The 19,409-nt window shown below is 45.5% G+C and overlaps 1 protein-coding gene across 4 annotated transcripts in view; it reads left to right on the forward strand.

Moving 5' to 3' along the window:
- NHSL2 (NHS like 2) overlaps nucleotides 1–19,409 on the forward strand; it is a 522,837-nt gene that overhangs the window by 416,324 nt on the left and 87,104 nt on the right. For all 4 annotated transcript variants that reach the window (XM_069748659.1, XM_069748661.1, XM_069748658.1 and 1 more), the window contains exon 4: nucleotides 1,829–2,024. In XM_069748659.1, coding sequence (XP_069604760.1) covers nucleotides 1,829–2,024 — 196 coding nt within the window. The remainder of the gene's footprint in view (nucleotides 1–1,828; nucleotides 2,025–19,409) is intronic.

The raw sequence follows: 19,409 nt of genomic DNA on the forward strand, positions 1-19,409 counted from the left end.
ATCAGTAAACCAGGGCAAGAAAAATACGGTACAATAGGGACAAATCAAAACAGAGTCAATAGCCAAGCCAGGAGATCAGAATCAGAAAATCAATCAGAACAGACAAACGCAGGGAAAGTGCAGACATAGGGGGATAACAGACACAGGACAAGTCAGGGTTCACAGCAGGACAAACCAAGGGTTTCCAGAGTCAGGTTCACAAGCCGAAGACAGAACTATAACTGACACTGCCAGCAAGATTCATGGGAGCTAAATAGCAAACCCGAACTCAGAATGAAGCAGAGCAAAGTTAACCCTTGATATGATCCGTCCAAAAAAGGGCAGACACTAATAAACCCTGGAACGGATCATGACAACTTTTACATTGGTGGGTACTAGACCTTTATTGTAGATAGGCCTAACAATCCATCGTGCCTTGTAAGACCAAGGGGCATTGTGTGACCTCTGCTGGCCTTGACAACCATTGGCTCCCTGCGATCACATTGTGGGGGTGACGATAGACTGAGAGAGACAGTCTCCTCCCTCTCATAATACTGCGATCACTATTGGTTGCTGGCCTCGACCATGGCACCGACCCTGGCTGTTGCGGTAGGAGCAATGTCTGTGCCATGTGACGAGTCCTGTTTGGCATGTAGAGCTGCTGTTTGTATTGATACCATTTTGGGGCACATACTGTGCACAGTTTTTACCGATTTTTGTTGGATTTTTCTTGGCAGTTGCGGTGACCTTTTAGATTTTCTTGACATTTTGGTTAATTAATTTTATATTTTGACAGATAAGACCTTAACTTACCCAGCGATACCATATCTGTTTTTTAATAATAATAATAATAATAATAATAATAATAATAATAATAAGAAGAAGAAGAATAGCAATAATAATTGCATACAGTTGCACACAGTTTTTAACTGTCTTAACTTTAGACATTTTAATCTATATCAGGTTTCCCGTTTTCATTAATTAATTGACTAATCTGATATTTTGATCTGACTGTTACAGACCATATATGTTTTTTACTTTTTTAAGTCTTTACACTTGAATCAGGAGAAGAAAAAGAGGAGTTAAACTTTTTATATATATATATATATATATATATATATATATATATTTTTCCCAACATTTTTTATTTAACATTTACTCTATTTTTTGTTCTCGTATAGAACTTGAACTTGTGATCATTGTTTTATATGCTGCAATAGTACAGTATTGCTGTACATAGGTAAATTGACATTCTCCTACGAAGCCCAGGCCCAGGCTGGGCTTCATAGATGGACAAACATGGCAGTGACCTACTGAAGGTTCAAGGCTGCATTGGTGACCTATTGAAGGCCCTCAACTTTCATGGTTACCAATTGAAGTCCCCTGGCTGCCATGGTTACCTATTGAAGGCCCCCTACTTCCATGGTTACCTTTTGAAGGCCCCCGGCTGCCATGGTTACCTTTTGAAGACCCCTGGCTGCCATAGTTACCTATTGAAAGCCCCCGGCTGCCATAGTTACCTATTGAAAGCCCCCGGCTGTCATGGTTACCTATTGAAGGCCCGGCCACCATGGTTATCTGTTGAAGGCCCTCGGCTGCCATGGTTACCTATGGAAGGCCCCCGGCTGCCATAGTTACCTATTGAAGGCCCCCGGCTGCCATGGAAACTTACTGGTTCCCCATTATTCCATTATAGCAGGGGGCGATGATGGCTAGTGCATTAAACACGCCAGCGACTAATCAAGTTAAATAATAACACCGCATACTATACTAAGTGAGATAGTAATGTTGGCATAAAATCTAATACATTTTGCTCTTGTTTTAAAGACTTCATGTGTTATATCAACAGCCAACCAACAGAAGAGTAAGTGAAGATGAAACAACCACTGTAGGAGTAAGACCTCGGGAGACTTGTCTGAGTCTGCCTACCACTCCGGATAAGCAGGTGGCCTGGATTAAAGCTTTCCCATTTCCTATCCCAGAAGAGAGACGGTGGCATCAGTCCAACTCCATCCAGACCAATATTGTGCCCATTAATGTATCTGGTATGTTATGAAAATCTTACAGCAATTTAAAATTTATCTCTTTCCAGTTTTCTGTCAATTTCCTGTCAATTCTGTTAAACAATTTTTTTTGTGACATACAAGCTATTGTCTTGTCCATCTATGTGATACAGTGAGTAGAAATACACTTCCACAAAGCTAACTTACATGCTTATATTTTAAAGATCAAAATCAGGATTTTTAACCTTGGCTCAGGAAAGGCCCCCCAAAAGACGAAAACCTCCTCGAATGCCCAGGAACTTTTGGGAAGCGTTTGCTTGGGTTGTAAGATTGTACCAGCAATATTGAAATTGTTCAAAATCATCAATTAATGCAAAGAAATGAAAGCAATATCCAATAGGCCACCATCAGCTTGCCTTAACTTCACTTTCCGAATCGTACTGGGGATTTGACAACTGTTAGTAGAACGATCAAATGGCTGACTGGTATAAGGATCCTCCCAAAATACAAGAACATGTTTCGGACAGTACCTGTGTTCACAATGTGGGCAAGAACCCTTTGATGGCATCTTACCTTCTGTGTATTTGTAGGCAGATGACTAGGCAGACTAACAGTTCTCGGGACCTGAGGTCAATAACGACCATGGGTCTGTTACTTAAAGCATACATACATTCCTTCTCTCTACAATCCCAGCATTAGACCTCACTACATTTATAGTTATATGGTTTTAACTAAAGTCAATATTGAAGAGATTTTCCACTTTCTTTTGTTAGTGAAGTTTTCCTCACAAACCAACCTGCAGTTGTGTCCAAAAGATGGCTACTGGTGGTGGAGAAGGTGACTAGACTTGTCTATCAGCTTTTCCTATTGCTGCTGATGGAGGAGTAGGTGACCAGATCTTTCCATCAGCTCCTCCAATGGCTTCTGGTGGAGGAGCATCTGACCAGACCTGTCTATCTGCCTCCAATTGCTGCTGGTGGAGGAGTATGTGACCAGACCTGTTTTTAGTTCCTCCACTGGCTGCTGGTGGAGGAGCATGTGATCAGACCTGTCCATCTGCCTCCTCCAATGGCTGCTGGTGGAGGAGCATGTGACCAGACCTGTCCATCTGCCTCCTTCCAATGGCAGCTGGTGGAGTATGTGACCAGACCTGTTCTTAGTTCCTCCAATGGCTGCTGGTGGAGGAGCATGTGACCAGACCTGTCCATCTGCCTCCTCCAATGGCTGCTGGTGGAGGAGCATGTGACTAGACTAGTCAATCAACTCCTCCAATTATAAAACACACATAGAAAAGCTAATTTTCTACTGGACAGCCATTGTACGGACAGAATTGCTGATCAGTGTGTGAGAAAGCTGCACTAACCAGACAAAATAACCGACCTCTCTAGTTATATATATCTGTAAATAATGTTTGTCTCTGGTGGTAGCTGCAAGCATCATCCTAGTAATGACAGGAAGATGTTTGTAGTTTTTGTGCTTCCCTTCCCCTCAAATGTTCTGAGTCCTAATTGAGGGGCTGTTGTGCACCACTGGACAGATGCAGTGGGTGAAATAAGTATTGAACATGTCACCAGTTTTTAAGTAACTGTACTGTGTGAGGTGTAATAGTTATGTCTAAGGCCGGGCTCACACTATCAGTATTTGGTCAGTATTTGGTCAGTATTTTATATCAGTATTTGTAGCCAAAACCAGGAGTGGGTGATAAATCCAGAAGTGGTGATGTGTTTCTATTATATTTTTCCTCTGATTGTTCCACTCCTGGTTTTGGCTACAAATACTGATGTAAAATACTGACCAAATACTGATAGTATGACCCCCGCCTAATAATGAGAGTTGACACAGGGAAAAAGTATTGAGCACATGAAGAAACAGAGGTGCAAAAAGCCGTGGAAAGTCATGACATCAGCTGAAATCTAACAGTAGTTACAAAGCAATCCTACCACTAAGTTCCAAATAGTATCGGATGGTTCAGCTGATGGTATATAACAAGGTGTCTGATTCCCAAAGTGCCACACAACAAACATCTCATGATGGGTAAAACTAGTAATCTGTCTCAAGACCTTCGCATACTTATTGTTGAAAAACATACAGATGGCATTGGCAGAAGAATTTATAAACTAATGAAGGTTCCAGTGAGCACTGTTGGTGGTGATAATCTGGAAGTGGAAAGAACATCATTTCACCATAAACCGGTTATGATCAGATGCTCCCTGCAAGGTTTCAGTCAGAGGAGTGAAAAGAATTATCAGAAGAATAAAGAAATACAGAAGCTCGCCATGCCAATATTGTTCAAAATACTCCGGAAAGTTGATGAATGGGCATAGTGTAAGCCAGAAATGCGTGATGTTTTATCTTTATGATGGATCCTCCTGTTTTAAAAAGAATTTCTAATAAAAATATGAATTTTATGGATAGTAGTCCTGGAAAATCTTTTTTTCTTCTTCAATTATTAGAAGAGCTGTCCAAAAGCCAAGGGCCACCTGTGGAGACTACAAAAAAACCTAGAATCAGCAGTTACAATTATTTAAAAGAAAACTCGAAGTGATGAACTCAACTTGCCTAGCCTGTATTCACGCTCACCATGGAAAACTCCATTGCTGAACAAAAAGCGTGTTTACAGTTTGCTGAACATTTAGACAAGCCTGTGAAATATTGGGAGAATAAAGTCTGATCAGATGAGACCTTAAATGAACTCTTTGGATGCCATAATACCCACTATGTTTGGAGGCCAAAAGGCACTGCATATCACCCCAAAAGCACCATACCAACAGTGAAGTTTAGAGGTGGGAACATCGTGATGTGGGGCTGTTTTTCAGCATATTGCACAGGCAAACTTACAGCCAAGGAAACTGTTGTGAATTCTGCTCTTGGGTTCCCTCCAGTGGTGGTAGGTGGGAATGCAGTTGTCTCTGAGTCACAGTCCTGGCCAGGTGTATCTGCTAATTGCTGTTCTGACTGGGATATTTAAGTGTGCAGGATTCATTAGCCCTTGCCAGTTGTCAATGTTTCTTTGGAAGTATTGGATCTCAGCCTGGCCTCACCAGCTTAGCTGCCAATTTCAGCAAAGATAAGTGTTTTGTTTTTGTATCTGTGGCACACTGTTGTGTGCTTGTTTCAGTTTATTCCTGCTCTGTTTGTAGGATTCACTGGAGTTGCAGATATATGCTCCTACATCTTTAGTTAGATGTAGGAAGTTTTTTGTATATTCTGCTGTGGATTTTTTGAAGGGTTTTAATACTGACCGCACAGAACTCTGTTCTATCCTGTCCTATCTAGCTAGACTGGCCTCCTGTGCTAAATCCTGTTTTTTCTGCCTGTGTATGTTTTTTCCTCTCCGACTCACCGCCAATATTTGTGGGGGGCTGTCTATCCTTTGGGGATTTTCTCTGAGGCAAGATAGTATTCCGATTTCCATCTTTAGGGGAATTTAGTCCTCCGGCTGTGACGAGGTGTCTAGGTGTGTTAGGTACACTTCATGGCTACTTCTAGTTGCTGTGTTAAGTTCAGGTTTGCGGTCAGTATAGTGGCCACTTTCTCCAGTGAAAGTTCTCATGCAGCTCCAAGGTCACCGGATCATAACAGGAAACTCTGAATTGGTTCCAGAGGAAGAAAGTGAAGCTGCTAGAATGGCCAAGTCGATCACCTGACCTGAATCCTATAGAAAATGTATGGAAGGAACTAAAGCTCAGAGGTGATAGAAGGAGGCCACTGGACCTTCAAGATGTGAGGAGTATTGGTGTGGAAATAGGGGCTAAAATCACATCTGAGCAATGTATGCAACTAGTTTTTCTATACAGGAGGCATCTTGAAGCTTCATCACCAACAAATGCGTATGAAATAAATTTCAGTAAGTGTGTTCAATGCTTTTTCCGTGTTATCATTATTGCACATAGTTTATGGACATCTATTTTTTGATTACTTTGACTGTGGGATTGGATGGGTTGTTACTGACATCTGGTGCTATTGACATGATTTCATGTCACTAGCACCTTTAGAAATATATTTACTTGTTTAATACTTATCTCATCCACTGTATGTCAATGAAAGCAAGATGCAGTTTCCATTCTCAAAACTGTAAGGACCATTATGATGTTACAGCTCTTACCAATCTTGTATACATAATGCACATAGCACGGTCTCTTACAGCTTCTTACTTCCCCCCATTTCAGTATTTCTGCAAGTTGCCAAAATTGGTCAAGAGTCACATTATGCCTGATAATAATAATGGTGGTGATTAGGGTTGAGCGACCTTGACCTTTTTAGAGTCGAGTCGTGTTTCGCGAAACCCGACTATCTTAGAAGTCGAGTCGAGTGGAATCGGCCGATTATCGCGAAAAGTCGGGTATCGCCCGAAACACGAAACCCAATGCAAGTCAATGGGGGAGCATAGTCGGCAGTGAGTGGAGGCCAGGAAAACACCTACACTGCCCATTTTAATGGCAAAAACATCCATTCTTGTTACAGAAGCTTGTCAATCGTAATTTACCTTATAATAATTGGAAGGCATTTGAAATTGGCGGTCATTTGGCTAAAATTGTGGGGGGTAGGGCTGGTTCAAGTAATTAGTGGGCCCAGGAAATCTGGAACACGTCACGGCAGTGGAGCAGGGAGAGGTAAGTATTTCAACTTTGCAAGTGCTGAGATCCTGAGCAAGCAGGGGGGGCCCACTCGTTGGCATTGGCACTGGCACAGGGCCCCTCAAAGTACAGCGGTGTGTTTGCACGGCGGGGGCGCCTCCCACCGGCAGCAACACTTTTGCATACTATGAGAGGCCCTGTGCCAGTGACGTCGCCAACTAGTATTCCTCCCCCCACCTGATGAAGGAACCTGCACTTTCATCTGCACCTTCCTCTTTGTCCCCGTGTAAGGTGGTATGGTATGCGGGAAGAGGAACCTGACTTTCAGCAGGGTCACAATCTTGCTGTGTAGCATGCACGGGGAATTTTGCGTTATGGGTCAATGTACCAGCAGACTCATCTATCACTGGCTGGGCAATGGGCAGGATGAGGAGGAAACACAGATATAGGCCCAAATAATAAAGTGGGCTAAATGCAGTTCAAAATTGGTAACACAGGACTAACCAGGGGGCATTGCAGTGGAGGACAACTGGAATGAGAGGCTGACACAGAGAGTAGGCCCAAATCAGTAAGTAGTCGAAATGCAGTTCAAAATTGGCAACCGTAGTAAACAGGCGGCACAGCTTTGTTCAGTGGAGGAGAACAGCAAGGAGTGGCAGACACCGATAGTAGGCCCCAACCCAACTAGTAGGCCAAATGCAGTCTAACATTAACAACTACTTAAGGAGAGCCTGAAAATGGAATTTCAGGACAGGAAACCAGCAAGGAGCGGCAGACACTGTTAGTAGGCCCCAAACCAACTAGTACGCCAAATGCAGTTGTTCCATTTAACCACTATTTAACAAGAGCCTGAAGATAGAAGCTCAGGAAAGGCAACCTGGAGAACACCTTGGAGTGGAACACACCGTCTCTACACCCCATACCCAATTTGTAGGCCTAATGCAGTGTAGTTTCCAACAACTACTAAACGAGAGCATTAAGATCGAAGCAATGGCGAGGAAACCTGGGGAACACCTTGGAGTGGAACACACCATCTCTCTACACCCCATACCCATTTTGTAGGCCTAATGCAGCGTAATTTCCAACAACTACTAAACGAGAGCATTAAGATCGAAGCAATGGCGAGGAAACCTGGGAAACACCTTGGAGTGGAACACACCGTCTCTACACCCCATACCCAATTTGTAGGCCTAATGCAGTGTAGTTTCCAACAACTACTAAACGAGAGCATTAAGATCGAAGCAATGGCGAGGAAACCTGGGGAACACCTTGGAGTGGAACACACTATTTCTCAACACCCCATACCCAATTTGTAGGCCTAATGCAGTGTAGTTTTCTACAACTACTAAACGAGAGTCAGAAGACCGAAGCAATGTGGACGAAACCTGGGGAACACCTTGGAGTGTAACACACCATCTCTCTACACCCCATACCCATTTTGTAGGCCTAATGCAGTGTAGTTTGCAACAACTACTAAACGAGAGCCTGAAGATAGAAGCTCAGGAAAGGCAACCTGGAGAACACCTTGGAGTGGAACACACCGTCTCTACACCCCATACCCAATTTGTAGGCCTAATGCAGTGTAGTTTCCAACAACTACTAAACGAGAGCATTAAGTTCGAAGCAATGGCAAGGAAACCTGGGGAACACCTTGGAGTGGAACACACCATCTCTCTACACCCCATACCCATTTTGTAGGCCTAATGCAGTGTAGTTTCCAACAACTACTAAACGAGAGCCTGAAGATAGAAGCTCAGGAAAGGCAACCTGGGGAACACCTTGGAGTGGAACACACCGTCTCTACACCCCATACACAATTTGTAGGCCTAATGCAGTGTAGTTTCCAACAACTACTAAACGAGAGCCTGAAGATAGAAGCTCAGGAAAGGCAACCTGGAGAACACCTTGGAGTGGAACACACCGTCTCTACGCCCCATACCCAATTTGTAGGCCTAATGCAGTGTAGTTTCCAACAACTACTAAACGAGAGCATTAAGATCGAAGCAATGGCGAGGAAACCTGGGGAACACCTTGGAGTGGAACACACCGTCTCTACACCCCATACCCAATTTATAGGCCTAATGCAGTGTAGTTTCCAACAACTACTAAACGAGAGCATTAAGATCGAAGCAATGGCGAGGAAACCTGGGGAACACCTTGGAGTGGAACACACCATCTCTCTACACCCCATACCCAATTTGTAGGCCTAATGCAGTGTAGTTTTCAACAACTACTAAACGAGAGCATTAAGATCGAAGCAATGGCAAGGAAACCTGGGGAACACCTTGGAGTGGAACACACCATCTCTCTACACCCCATACCCATTTTGTAGGCCTAATGCAGTGTAGTTTCCAACAACTACTAAACGAGAGCCTGAAGATAGAAGCTCAGGAAAGGCAACCTGGAGAACACCTTGGAGTGGAACACACCGTCTCTACACCCCATACCCAATTTGTAGGCCTAATGCAGTGTAGTTTCCAACAACTACTAAACGAGAGCATTAAGATCGAAGCAATGGCGAGGAAACCTGGGGAACACCTTGGAGTGGAACACACCATCTCTCTACACCCCATACCCATTTTGTAGGCCTAATGCAGTGTAGTTTCCAACAACTACTAAACGAGAGCCTGAAGATAGAAGCTCAGGAAAGGCAACCTGGAGAACACCTTGGAGTGGAACACACCGTCTCTACACCCCATACCCAATTTGTAGGCCTAATGCAGTGTAGTTTCCAACAACTACTAAACAAGAGCATTAAGATCGAAGCAATGGCGAGGAAACCTGGGGAACACCTTGGAGTGGAACACACCATCTCTCTACACCCCATACCCATTTTGTAGGCCTAATGCAGTGTAGTTTCCAACAACTACTAAACGAGAGCCTGAAGATAGAAGCTCAGGAAAGGCAACCTGGAGAACACCTTGGAGTGGAACACACCGTCTCTACACCCCATACACAATTTGTAGGCCTAATGCAGTGTAGTTTCCAACAACTACTAAACGAGAGCATTAAGATCGAAGCAATGGCGAGGAAACCTGGGGAACACCTTGGAGTGGAACACACCATCTCTCTACACCCCATACCCAATTTGTAGGCCTAATGCAGTGTAGTTTTCTACAACTACTAAACGAGAGTCGGAAGACCGAAGCAATGTGGACGAAACCTGGGGAACACCTTGGAGTGGAACACACCATCTCTCTACACCCCATACCCAATTTGTAGGCCTAATGCAGCGTAGTTTCCAACAACTACTAAACGAGAGCATTAAGATCGAAGCAATGGCGAGGAAACCTGGGGAACACCTTGGAGTGGAACACACCATCTCTCTACACCCCATACCCATTTTGTAGGCCTAATGCAGTGTAGTTTCCAACAACTACTAAACGAGAGCCTGAAGATAGAAGCTCAGGAAAGGCAACCTGGAGAACACCTTGGAGTGGAACACACCATCTCTCTACACTCCATACCCAATTTGTAGGCCTAATGCAGTGTAGTTTTCTACAACTACTAAACGAGAGTCGGAAGACCGAAGCAATGTGGACGAAACCTGGGGCACACCTTGGGGCGGCAGACACCGTTAGTAGGCCCTACCAAAGTTGTACCCCCAATGCAGTTTTAAAATTCCTAGAGGCTGAAAACAAGACTATTGACGCTCAGCTTTTTTCAAAGGAACACTGCTGAATTGAGTGTCGCAGACAGACACAGGTAGTAGGCCTTAAACCAAAAATTGTGGCTCACTGCAGCTTAAAAAAGGTTACAGGGGTACACAGGCAGCATTGCTCTGGGCAGTGGAGGACAATTTCAATAGTGGACCGCAGATAGACTTTGTACGCCTACTATTAAAAAAAGGATGCTCTATGCAATAAAAAATAGGTTCCAGGGGTACACGGGCAGCAGTGGTCTGGTCAGTGTAGGAGTAGTAGAAAGAAGGGACCGCAGACAGGCTTCGAAGGCCTAACATAAAAAAATTGGGCTGTAGGCAATTTAAAATTGGTTCCAGGGGTACACGGGAAGCAGTAGAATGGTCAGTGTAGTAGTAGTAGAAAGAAGGGACCGCAGACAGGCTTCGAAGGCCTAACATAACAAAATAGGGCTGTTGGCAATTTAAAATTGGTTCCAGGGGTACACGGGCAGCAGTAGAATGGTCAGTGGAGGCCTAGTGGAAGGAGGGACTGCAGACAGGCTTCGAAGGCCTAACATAAAAAAAATTGGGCTGGCTGTAGGCAATTTAAAATTGGTTCCAGGGGTACACGGGCAGCAATGGTCTGGTCAGTGTAGTAGTAGTAGTAGAAAGAAGGGACCGCAGACAGGCTTCAAAGGCCTAACATAACAAAATAGGGCTGTTGGCAATTTAAAATTGGTTCCAGGGGTACACGGGCAGCAGTAGAATGGTCAGTGGAGGCCTTGTGAAAGGAGGGACCGCAGACAGGCTTCGAAGGCCTAACATAACAAAATAGGGCTGTTGGCAATTTAAAATTGGTTCCAGGGGTACACGGGCAGCAATGGTCTGGTCAGTGTAGTAGTAGTAGAAAGAAGGGACCGCAGACAGGCTTCGAAGGCCTAACATAACAAAATAGGGCTGTTGGCAATTTAAAATTGGTTCCAGGGGTACACGGGCAGCAGTAGAATGGTCAGTGGACGCCTAGTGGAAGGAGGGACCGCAGACAGGCTTCGAAGGCCTAACATAAAAAAAATTGGGCTGGCTGTAGGCAATTTAAAATTGGTTCCAGGGGTACACGGGCAGCAGTAGAATGGTCAGTGGAGGCCTAGTGGAAGGAGGGACCGCAGACAGGCTTCGAAGGCCTAACATAAAAAAATTGGGCTGTAGGCAATTTAAAATTGGTTCCAGGGGTACACAGGCAGCAGTAGAATGGTCAGTGGAGGCCTAGTGGAAGGAGGGACCGCAGACAGGCTTCGAAGGCCTAACATAAAAAAATAGGGCTGTTGGCAATTTAAAATTGGTTCCAGGGGTACACGGGCAGCAGTGGTCTGGTCAGTGGAGGTCTAGTGGAAGGAGGGACCGCAGACAGGCTTCGAAGGCCTAACATAATAAAATTGGACAGGCTGGAGGCACTTTATAATTGGTTCCAGGAGTACACGGGCAGCAGTAGACAGGTCAGTGTAGTAGTAGTTGAAAGAACGGGCCGCAGAAAGGCTTCGAAGGCCTAACATAATAAAATGGGCTGGCTGTAGGCAATTTAAAATTGGTTCCAGGGGTAGACGGGCAGCAGTGGTCTGGTCAGCGGAGGCCGATTGTAATGAGTGTCTGCCAGTTAGTAGTCCAAAACAATAAATAAATGTGAATGTCTCACATTAAAACAAAACTAAAACACTAAAGGGTGCAATCATTAGGTTCAGGGATGGGATCCTCTGCGTAGTTTCAGACCTACTAATTTAGCGCAAAGTATTTACTGTGGTAAATAGAGGACACTGCCCCTGACTATGTTAAGTACCATCATACATGTCAACACAATGGTATTGTCAGTGGCAGGAATGGAAGGATGTCAGCGCATAGACTAAACATTGGTGGAAGTGTGAGAGATAACTGTGGAAGTGGTAGAGCAATGTTTGACCTGGGGTTAGGTGAACTCTCTTGTGGCCGGCGGTACAGGCCCAGGGCCCCTCATGTTACAACAGTGTGTCTGACGTTGGGTGCGCACCACCACCGCCAGAGACACTTTATTGTACTATGAGGGACCCAGTGGCAGTGCCGTCGACCAAAAGCGGGCACACCCACCTCTTCAGACAAACAGCACTCTCACGGGTGCTTGCGCCAAGTCGCGATACCACGGCCCCGTGTGGGGAGTTTGGCCATTTAGGGAGGTGTAAACATGTCGTATGCTGGACAATCAGCTGCAGCAAATTAGACATTCGAAAAGTAATTCACAGTAGTCCACAGGCAAGAGCTTTTCGTAGGAAAGCTAGGTGTCTGCCGGGCAAGGTGGGGCAAAAGAATTCGAAATCCAGTTGTGGTTCATTTTAATGAATGTTAGATCATCAACATTTTGGGTAGCCAGACGAGTCCTTTTTTCGGTTAATATTGAACCTGCAGCACTGAATACTCTTTCTGATAGGACACTAGCTGCCGGGCAAGCAAGCTCCTGCAATGCATATTCTGCCAATTCTGGCCAGGTGTCTAATTTTGATGCCCAGTAATCAAATGGGAATGACGGTTGAGGGAGAACATCGATAAGGGATGAAAAATAGTTAGTAACCATACTGGACAAATGTTGTCTCCTGTCACTTTCAATTGATGCAGCAGTACCTGTCCTGTCTGCGGTCATAGCAAAATCACTCCACAACCTGGTCAAAAAACCCCTCTGTCCAACGCCACTTCTGATGTGTGCACCCCTAACACTCCTGGTCTGCTGCCCCCTGGAGCTCGTGTGAGAACGATCACGTGCGCTGTGTGCTGGGAATGCCTGAAGCAAACGGTCAACAAGAGTTGATTGTTTGGTTGCTAATATTAGTTCCAAGTTCTCATGTGGCATAATATTTTGCAATTTGCCTTTATAGCGTGGATCAAGGAGGCAGGCCAACCAGTAATCGTCATCGTTCATCATTTTAGTAATGCGTGTGTCCCTTTTGAGGATACGTAAGGCATAATCCACCATGTGGGCCAAAGTTCCAGTTGTCAAATCTGCGGTTGTGATTGGTTGAGGGGCAGTTTCAGGCAAATCTACGTCACTTGTGTCCCTCAAAAAACCAGAACCCAGCCTTGCCACGCAACCAATTTCCAGTGCCCCCGGGAAAGCTTCCTCATTAAAAATATACTCATCCCCATCATCCTCCTCATCCTCCACCTCCTCTTCGCCCGCTACCTCGTCCTGTACACTGCCCTGACCAGACAATGGCTGACTGTCATCAAGGCTTTCCTCTTCCTCTGGTGCAGACGCCTGATCCTTTAGGGGCGTCAAACTTTGCATCAGCAGACACACTAGGGGGATGCTTATGCTTATTATGGCGTTGTCTGCACTAACCAGCCGTGTGCATTCCTCAAAACACTGAAGGACTTGACACATGTCTTGTATCTTCGACCACTGCACACCTGACAACTCCATGTCTGCCATCCTACTGCCTGCCCGTGTATGTGTATCCTCCCACAAAAACATAACAGCCCGCCTCTGTTGGCACAGTCTCTGAAGCATGTGCAGTGTTGAGTTCCACCTTGTTGCAACGTCTATGATTAGGCGATGCTGGGGAAGGTTCAAAGACCGCTGATAGGTCTGCATACGACTGGAGTGTACAGGCGAACGTCGGATATGTGAGCAAAGTCCACGCACTTTGAGGAGCAGGTCGGAGAACCCAGGATAAGTTTTCAATAAGCACTGCACCACCAGGTTTAAGGTGTGAGCCAGGCAAGGAATGTGTTTCAGTTGGGAAAGGGAGATGGCAGCCATGAAATTCCTTCCGTTATCACTCACTACCTTGCCTGCCTCAAGATCTACTGTGCCCAGCCACGACTGCGTTTCTTGTTGCAAGAACTCGGACAGAACTTCCGCGGTGTGTCTGTTGTCGCCCAAACACTTCATAGCCAATACAGCCTGCTGACGCTTGCCAGTAGCTGGCCCATAATGGGACAACTGGTGTGCAACAGTGTCAGCTGCCGATGGAGTGGTTGGCCGACTGCGGTCTGTGGAAGAGCTGTCGCTTCTGCAGGAGGACGAGGAGGAGGAGGAGGGGGTGCGAACGCCTACATCCAACTGTTTCCTAGACCGTGGGCTAGGCACAACTGTCCCGAAATTGATGTCCCCTGTGGACCCTGCATCCACCACCCCATTCACCCAGTGTGCTGTGATGGACACGTAACGTCCCTAGCCATGCCTACTGGTCCATGCATCTGTAGTCAGGTGCACCTTTGTACTCACAGATTGCCTGAGTGCATGGACGATGCGCTGTTTAACATGCTGGTGCAGGGCTGGGATGGCTTTTCTGGAAAAAAAGTGTCGACTGGGTAGCTCGTAGCGTGGTTCAGCGTACTCCATCAGGGCTTTGAAAGCTTCGCTTTCAACTAACCGGTAGGGCATCATCTCTAACGAGATTAGTCTAGCTATGTGGGCGTTAAAAGCCTGTGTACGCGTATGCGAGGATAAGTACTTCCTTTTTCTAACCAGAGTCTCATGTAGGGTGAGCTGGACTGGAGAGCTGGAGATCGTGGAACTTGCGGGTGTGCTGGTGGACATGGCAGACTGAGAGACGGTTGGAGACGGTATTGTTTCCGCCGGTGCCCTAGATGCAATATTTCTTCCTACAAAACTGGTGATTCCCTGACCCTGACTGCTTTTGGCTGGCAAAGAAACCTGCACAGATACTGCCGGTGGTGCGGAAAATGGTGGCCTTACAGTGACGGAAGGGATGTTGCGTTGCTGACTAGCTTCATTGGCCGAGGGTGCTACAACCTTAAGGGACGTTTGGTAGTTAGTCCAGGCTTGAAAATGCATGGTGGTTAAATGTCTATGCATGCAACTTGTATTGAGACTTTTCAGATTCTGACCTCTGCTTAAGCTAGTTAAACATTTTTGACAGATGACTTTGCGCTGATCAATTGGATGTTGTTTAAAAAAATGCCAGACTGCACTCTTCCTAGCATCGGATCCCTTTTCAGGGATTGCAGACTGAGCTTTAACCGGATGGCCACGCTGTCCTCCAACAGGTTTTGGCTTTGACACGCGTTTTGGGCCAGATACGGGCCCGGCAGATGGAACCTGTTGCAATGTTGATGCCTGCTGCGGCCCCTCCTCCACCTCCGCTTCTGAACTACTGCCGCCTGCACCCTGTTCCCCCAATGGCTGCTAATCGGGGTCAACAACTGGGTCATCTATTACCTCCTCTTCTAGCTCGTGTGCAACTTCGTCTGTGTCACCGTGTCGGTCGGTGGTATAGCGCTCGTGACAGGGCAACATAGTCTCATCAGGGTCTGATTGTGGATCAGTACCCTGAGAGGGCAATGTTGTGGTCTGAGTCAAAGGACCAGCATAGTAGTCTGGCTGTGGCTGTGTATCAGTGCACTCCATGTCAGAATCTACTTGTAATGGGCATGGCCGGTTAAGTGTTTCACTTTTTAAGCCAGGGACGGTATGTGTAAAGAGCTCCATGTAGTAACCCGTTGTGTCACCTGCTGCATCCTTCTCTCTTGTTGTTGTTTTTGCTGAAGAGGACAAGGAAGCGACTTGTCCCTGACCGTCAACATCCACAAGCGACGCGCTGCTTTTACATTTACCAGTTTCAGAAGAGGAGGCAAAAGAGCTAGAGGCTGAGTCTGCAAGGTAAGCCAAAACTTGCTGTTGCTGCTCCGGCTTTAAAAGCGGTTTTCCTACTCCCAGAAAAGAGAGCGTTCGAGGCCTTGTGAAGCCAGACGACGAACCTGGCTCCACAGCTCCAGACTTAGGTGGAATATTTTTTTTCCCACGACCACCTGATGCTCCACTACCACTACCATCATTACCAGCTGACAATGAACGCCCACGGCCACGACCTCTTGCACCAGACTTCCTCATTGTTTTAAAAACTTAACCAAAGTAACTTTATTTGTTGCTGTCAAACAACTTACATGGTGACCTATAACTTCAGTATGATTTCAATATCCCTTTACAGGTTGGTGAGACCACAAGGAAAATCAGGCACAATGTTACACACTCTGTTTTCTGTGGCACCAAATCACAGAGATGCCACACACGCAGGACTGTGACTCAAGCACAAATGTCAATATTAATCTCCCACTGTTTTTTTTTTTTTCAGGGAGACTTTAGAAACAAATTAAAATAAAATGATTTTTTCAGGAAGAATTTAGAAACCAAATAAAATAAAATGATTTTTTCAGGGACAATTTAGAAACCAAATAAAAAAACAAAAAAAGGCTTTCTATGGCCCACTGAGTGAGAGATGGCACACACAGGAGTCAGGAGTGGCACACAAGCCCAGAGGACAATATTTTTCTCCCACTGATTGATGTAGTGATTTTTTCAGATAGATTTGGGAACCCAAATCAAGCAAAAAAATAAATAGGCTTTCTATGGCCCACAATTTGAGAGAGAGAGAGAGAGATGGCACACCCAGGAGGAGTCAAGACTGGCACACAAGCAGAAAGGGCAATATTAATCTCCCACTGTTTTATTTAATTTTTTTTTTTTCAGGGAGACTTTAGAAACAAAATAAAATAAAATGATTTTTTCAGGAAGAATTTAGAAACCAAATAAAATAAAATGATTTTTCAAGGACAATTTAGAAACCAAATAAAAATAAATAAATAAAGGCTTTCTATGCCCCACTGAGTGAGAGATGGCACACACAGGAGTCAGGAGTGGCACACAAGCCCAGAGGCCAATATTTTTCTCCCACTGATTGATGTAGTGATTTTTTCAGGTAGATTTTAGAACCCAAATCAAGCAAAAAAATAAATAGGTTTTCTATGGCCCACTGAGTGAGAGATGGCACACACAGGAGTCAGGAGTGGCACACAAGCCCAGAGGCCAATATTTATCTCCCACTGATTGATTTAGTGATTTTTTCAGGTAGATTTTAGAACCCAAATCAACCAAAAAAATAAATAGGCTTTCTATGGCCCACTGAGTGAGAGATGGCACACACAGGAGTCAGGAGTGGCACACAAGCCCAGAGGCCAATATTTATCTCCCACTGATTGATGTAGTGATTTTTTCAGGTAGATTTTAGAACCCAAATCAAGCAAAAAAATAAATAGCCTTTCTATGGCCCACTGAGTGAGAGATGGCACACACAGGGATGGCACTGTAGCAGAAATGCCAATCTTAATCTCCCACAAAAAAACAAACAAACAGGGACTGTCCTACAATTACTATCTCCCTGCAGTAATCTCAGCCAGGTATGGCAGGCAGCAATAAGGAGTGGACTGATGCACAAATTAAATAAAAAGTGTGGACAAACAAACAAGATAGCTGTGCAGAACGGAAGGAACAACAGGATTTGTGCTTTGAAAAAAGCAGTTGGTTTGCACAGCGGCGTACACACAGCAATGCAGCTATCAGGGAGCCTTCTAGGGCAGTCCAATGAGCTACAGCGCTGAGAAAAAAAAAAAAAATGTAGCTTCCACTGTCCCTGCACACCGAAGGTGGTGTTGGACAGTGGAAATCGCTACAGCACAAGCGGTTTGGTGGTTAATGGACCCTGCCTAACACTATCCCTGCTTCTGACAAAGCGGCAGCAACCTCTCCCTAAGCTCAGATCAGCAGCAGTAAGATGGCGGTCGGCGGGAACGCCCCTTTATAGCCCCTGTGACCCGCAGACAGCAAGCCAATCACTGCAATGCCCTTCTCTAAGATGGTGGGGACCAGGACCTATGTCATCACGCTGCCCACACTCTGCGTTCACCTTCATTGGCTGAGAAATGGCGCTTTTCGCGTCATTGAAACGCGACTTTGGCGCGAAAGTCGAGTACCGCATGGCCGACCACACACAGGGGTCGGATCGGGTTTCATGAAACCCGACTTTGCCAAAAGTCGGCGACTTTTGAAAATGAACGACCCGTTTTGCTCAACCCTAGTGGTGATGACACCGACCAGGTACTACTGGAGGATGTGGCCTGGCTGCCTGAAATATGAACATCACAGAAGGTAGAGAAGGACAAATTGAGGCTAGTTCTGATTGACGGACAGCTTTCTTTTCCCAAATGGGCAGATGATGTTGCATCATGGGCTGACGAAGAGATGTAGTTCCTAGTCTCTGCAAGAGAGCATGACCACATCTTATTTTCCTCCTGAAAAGCCTGCAGACTGCCAAAGAATCATTTGGCAGCAATGTTCAAAAGAACTCCCACAAGTTGACTTGTCACTACCATGACCACAGCTTTCGGATGCTTCTGAGGTTTCTCCACGAATAGCATGTGCAAAATCATCTGCCCGTACCAAGTAGATTTAGCCTCATAATATTTATTAGCCACACGTTCCCTATGCTGTGGGCCGCCTTTGCCAAAACCTTCCTCCTCTGATTATAGCTGCTCTTTGGATTGGCATTCCTTATCTGCTTGCCAGGTGTCCACCACAAGCCATCATCCTCATCTTTAATCTCTGATTCAACTCTCTGCTGCCTTTAGGTAGTAAATGGCCTGAGCTTCTTCCCTTCTACATCGCATTTCTGTATTTGCTATGGCTCAGAGGGCTATTACCACTGCCCGTGCCCCTACCATCACAACTCACAAAGCCAGAAACAGCTAGAACTTAAAATCATGTCCCCCATCTTTATGTTAGACAAAGTTTGACTGTTCATCTCTTTCAGTAATTAAACTGGAATAAGTTGTTGTGATGGAGTACCTTCCTTAGACCCCAGGGTGCTATGTGTTAGTGACAGGACAGAAACAGGTGTCATTCATGGAATTGAGTTGCTGCTATTTACATTAAGGGGTTGTCCACTACTCCACCAACCCCTTATCAATTGCTGTATTCCACCTCATAAGATCACAACAGCCTGTCTCATTTCCAGTGCTAGCGATGATGATTCTGGCTCTCCTGGAGCTCGCGTGCCTTGGCTATGTTATGTGAGCCCTGCAGCCGCTTCACTCTCATGTCCATTACGAGCCCCAGGAGATCAGGTGTCCATGTCGCAGAACCGGTGCCAGCATCGGAGGTGAGTATAGCCTGATGCTATTTTACAAGGGGAATATACCAATTGTGAAAAGGTTGTTGTAGTGGACAACCCCTCTAAGGGTTATGGCTGTGAAGGAGGTGGACACAGCAAAATACTATCTCAGGTTGATGGTATGAATGTCAAATGCAACTGCCCTTTGCTGTGACTGGTATTAGTGATGTGACAGATATTCCAGTACCCTCTCTAGTTCCTCCCACCTGTACTGTTTGCCAAGTGTGACCTGGTTCCACTT

The sequence above is a fragment of the Ranitomeya imitator genome, chromosome 2 (genome assembly GCF_032444005.1).
Source record: "Ranitomeya imitator isolate aRanImi1 chromosome 2, aRanImi1.pri, whole genome shotgun sequence".
NCBI classification, from domain to species: Eukaryota; Metazoa; Chordata; class Amphibia; order Anura; family Dendrobatidae; genus Ranitomeya; species Ranitomeya imitator.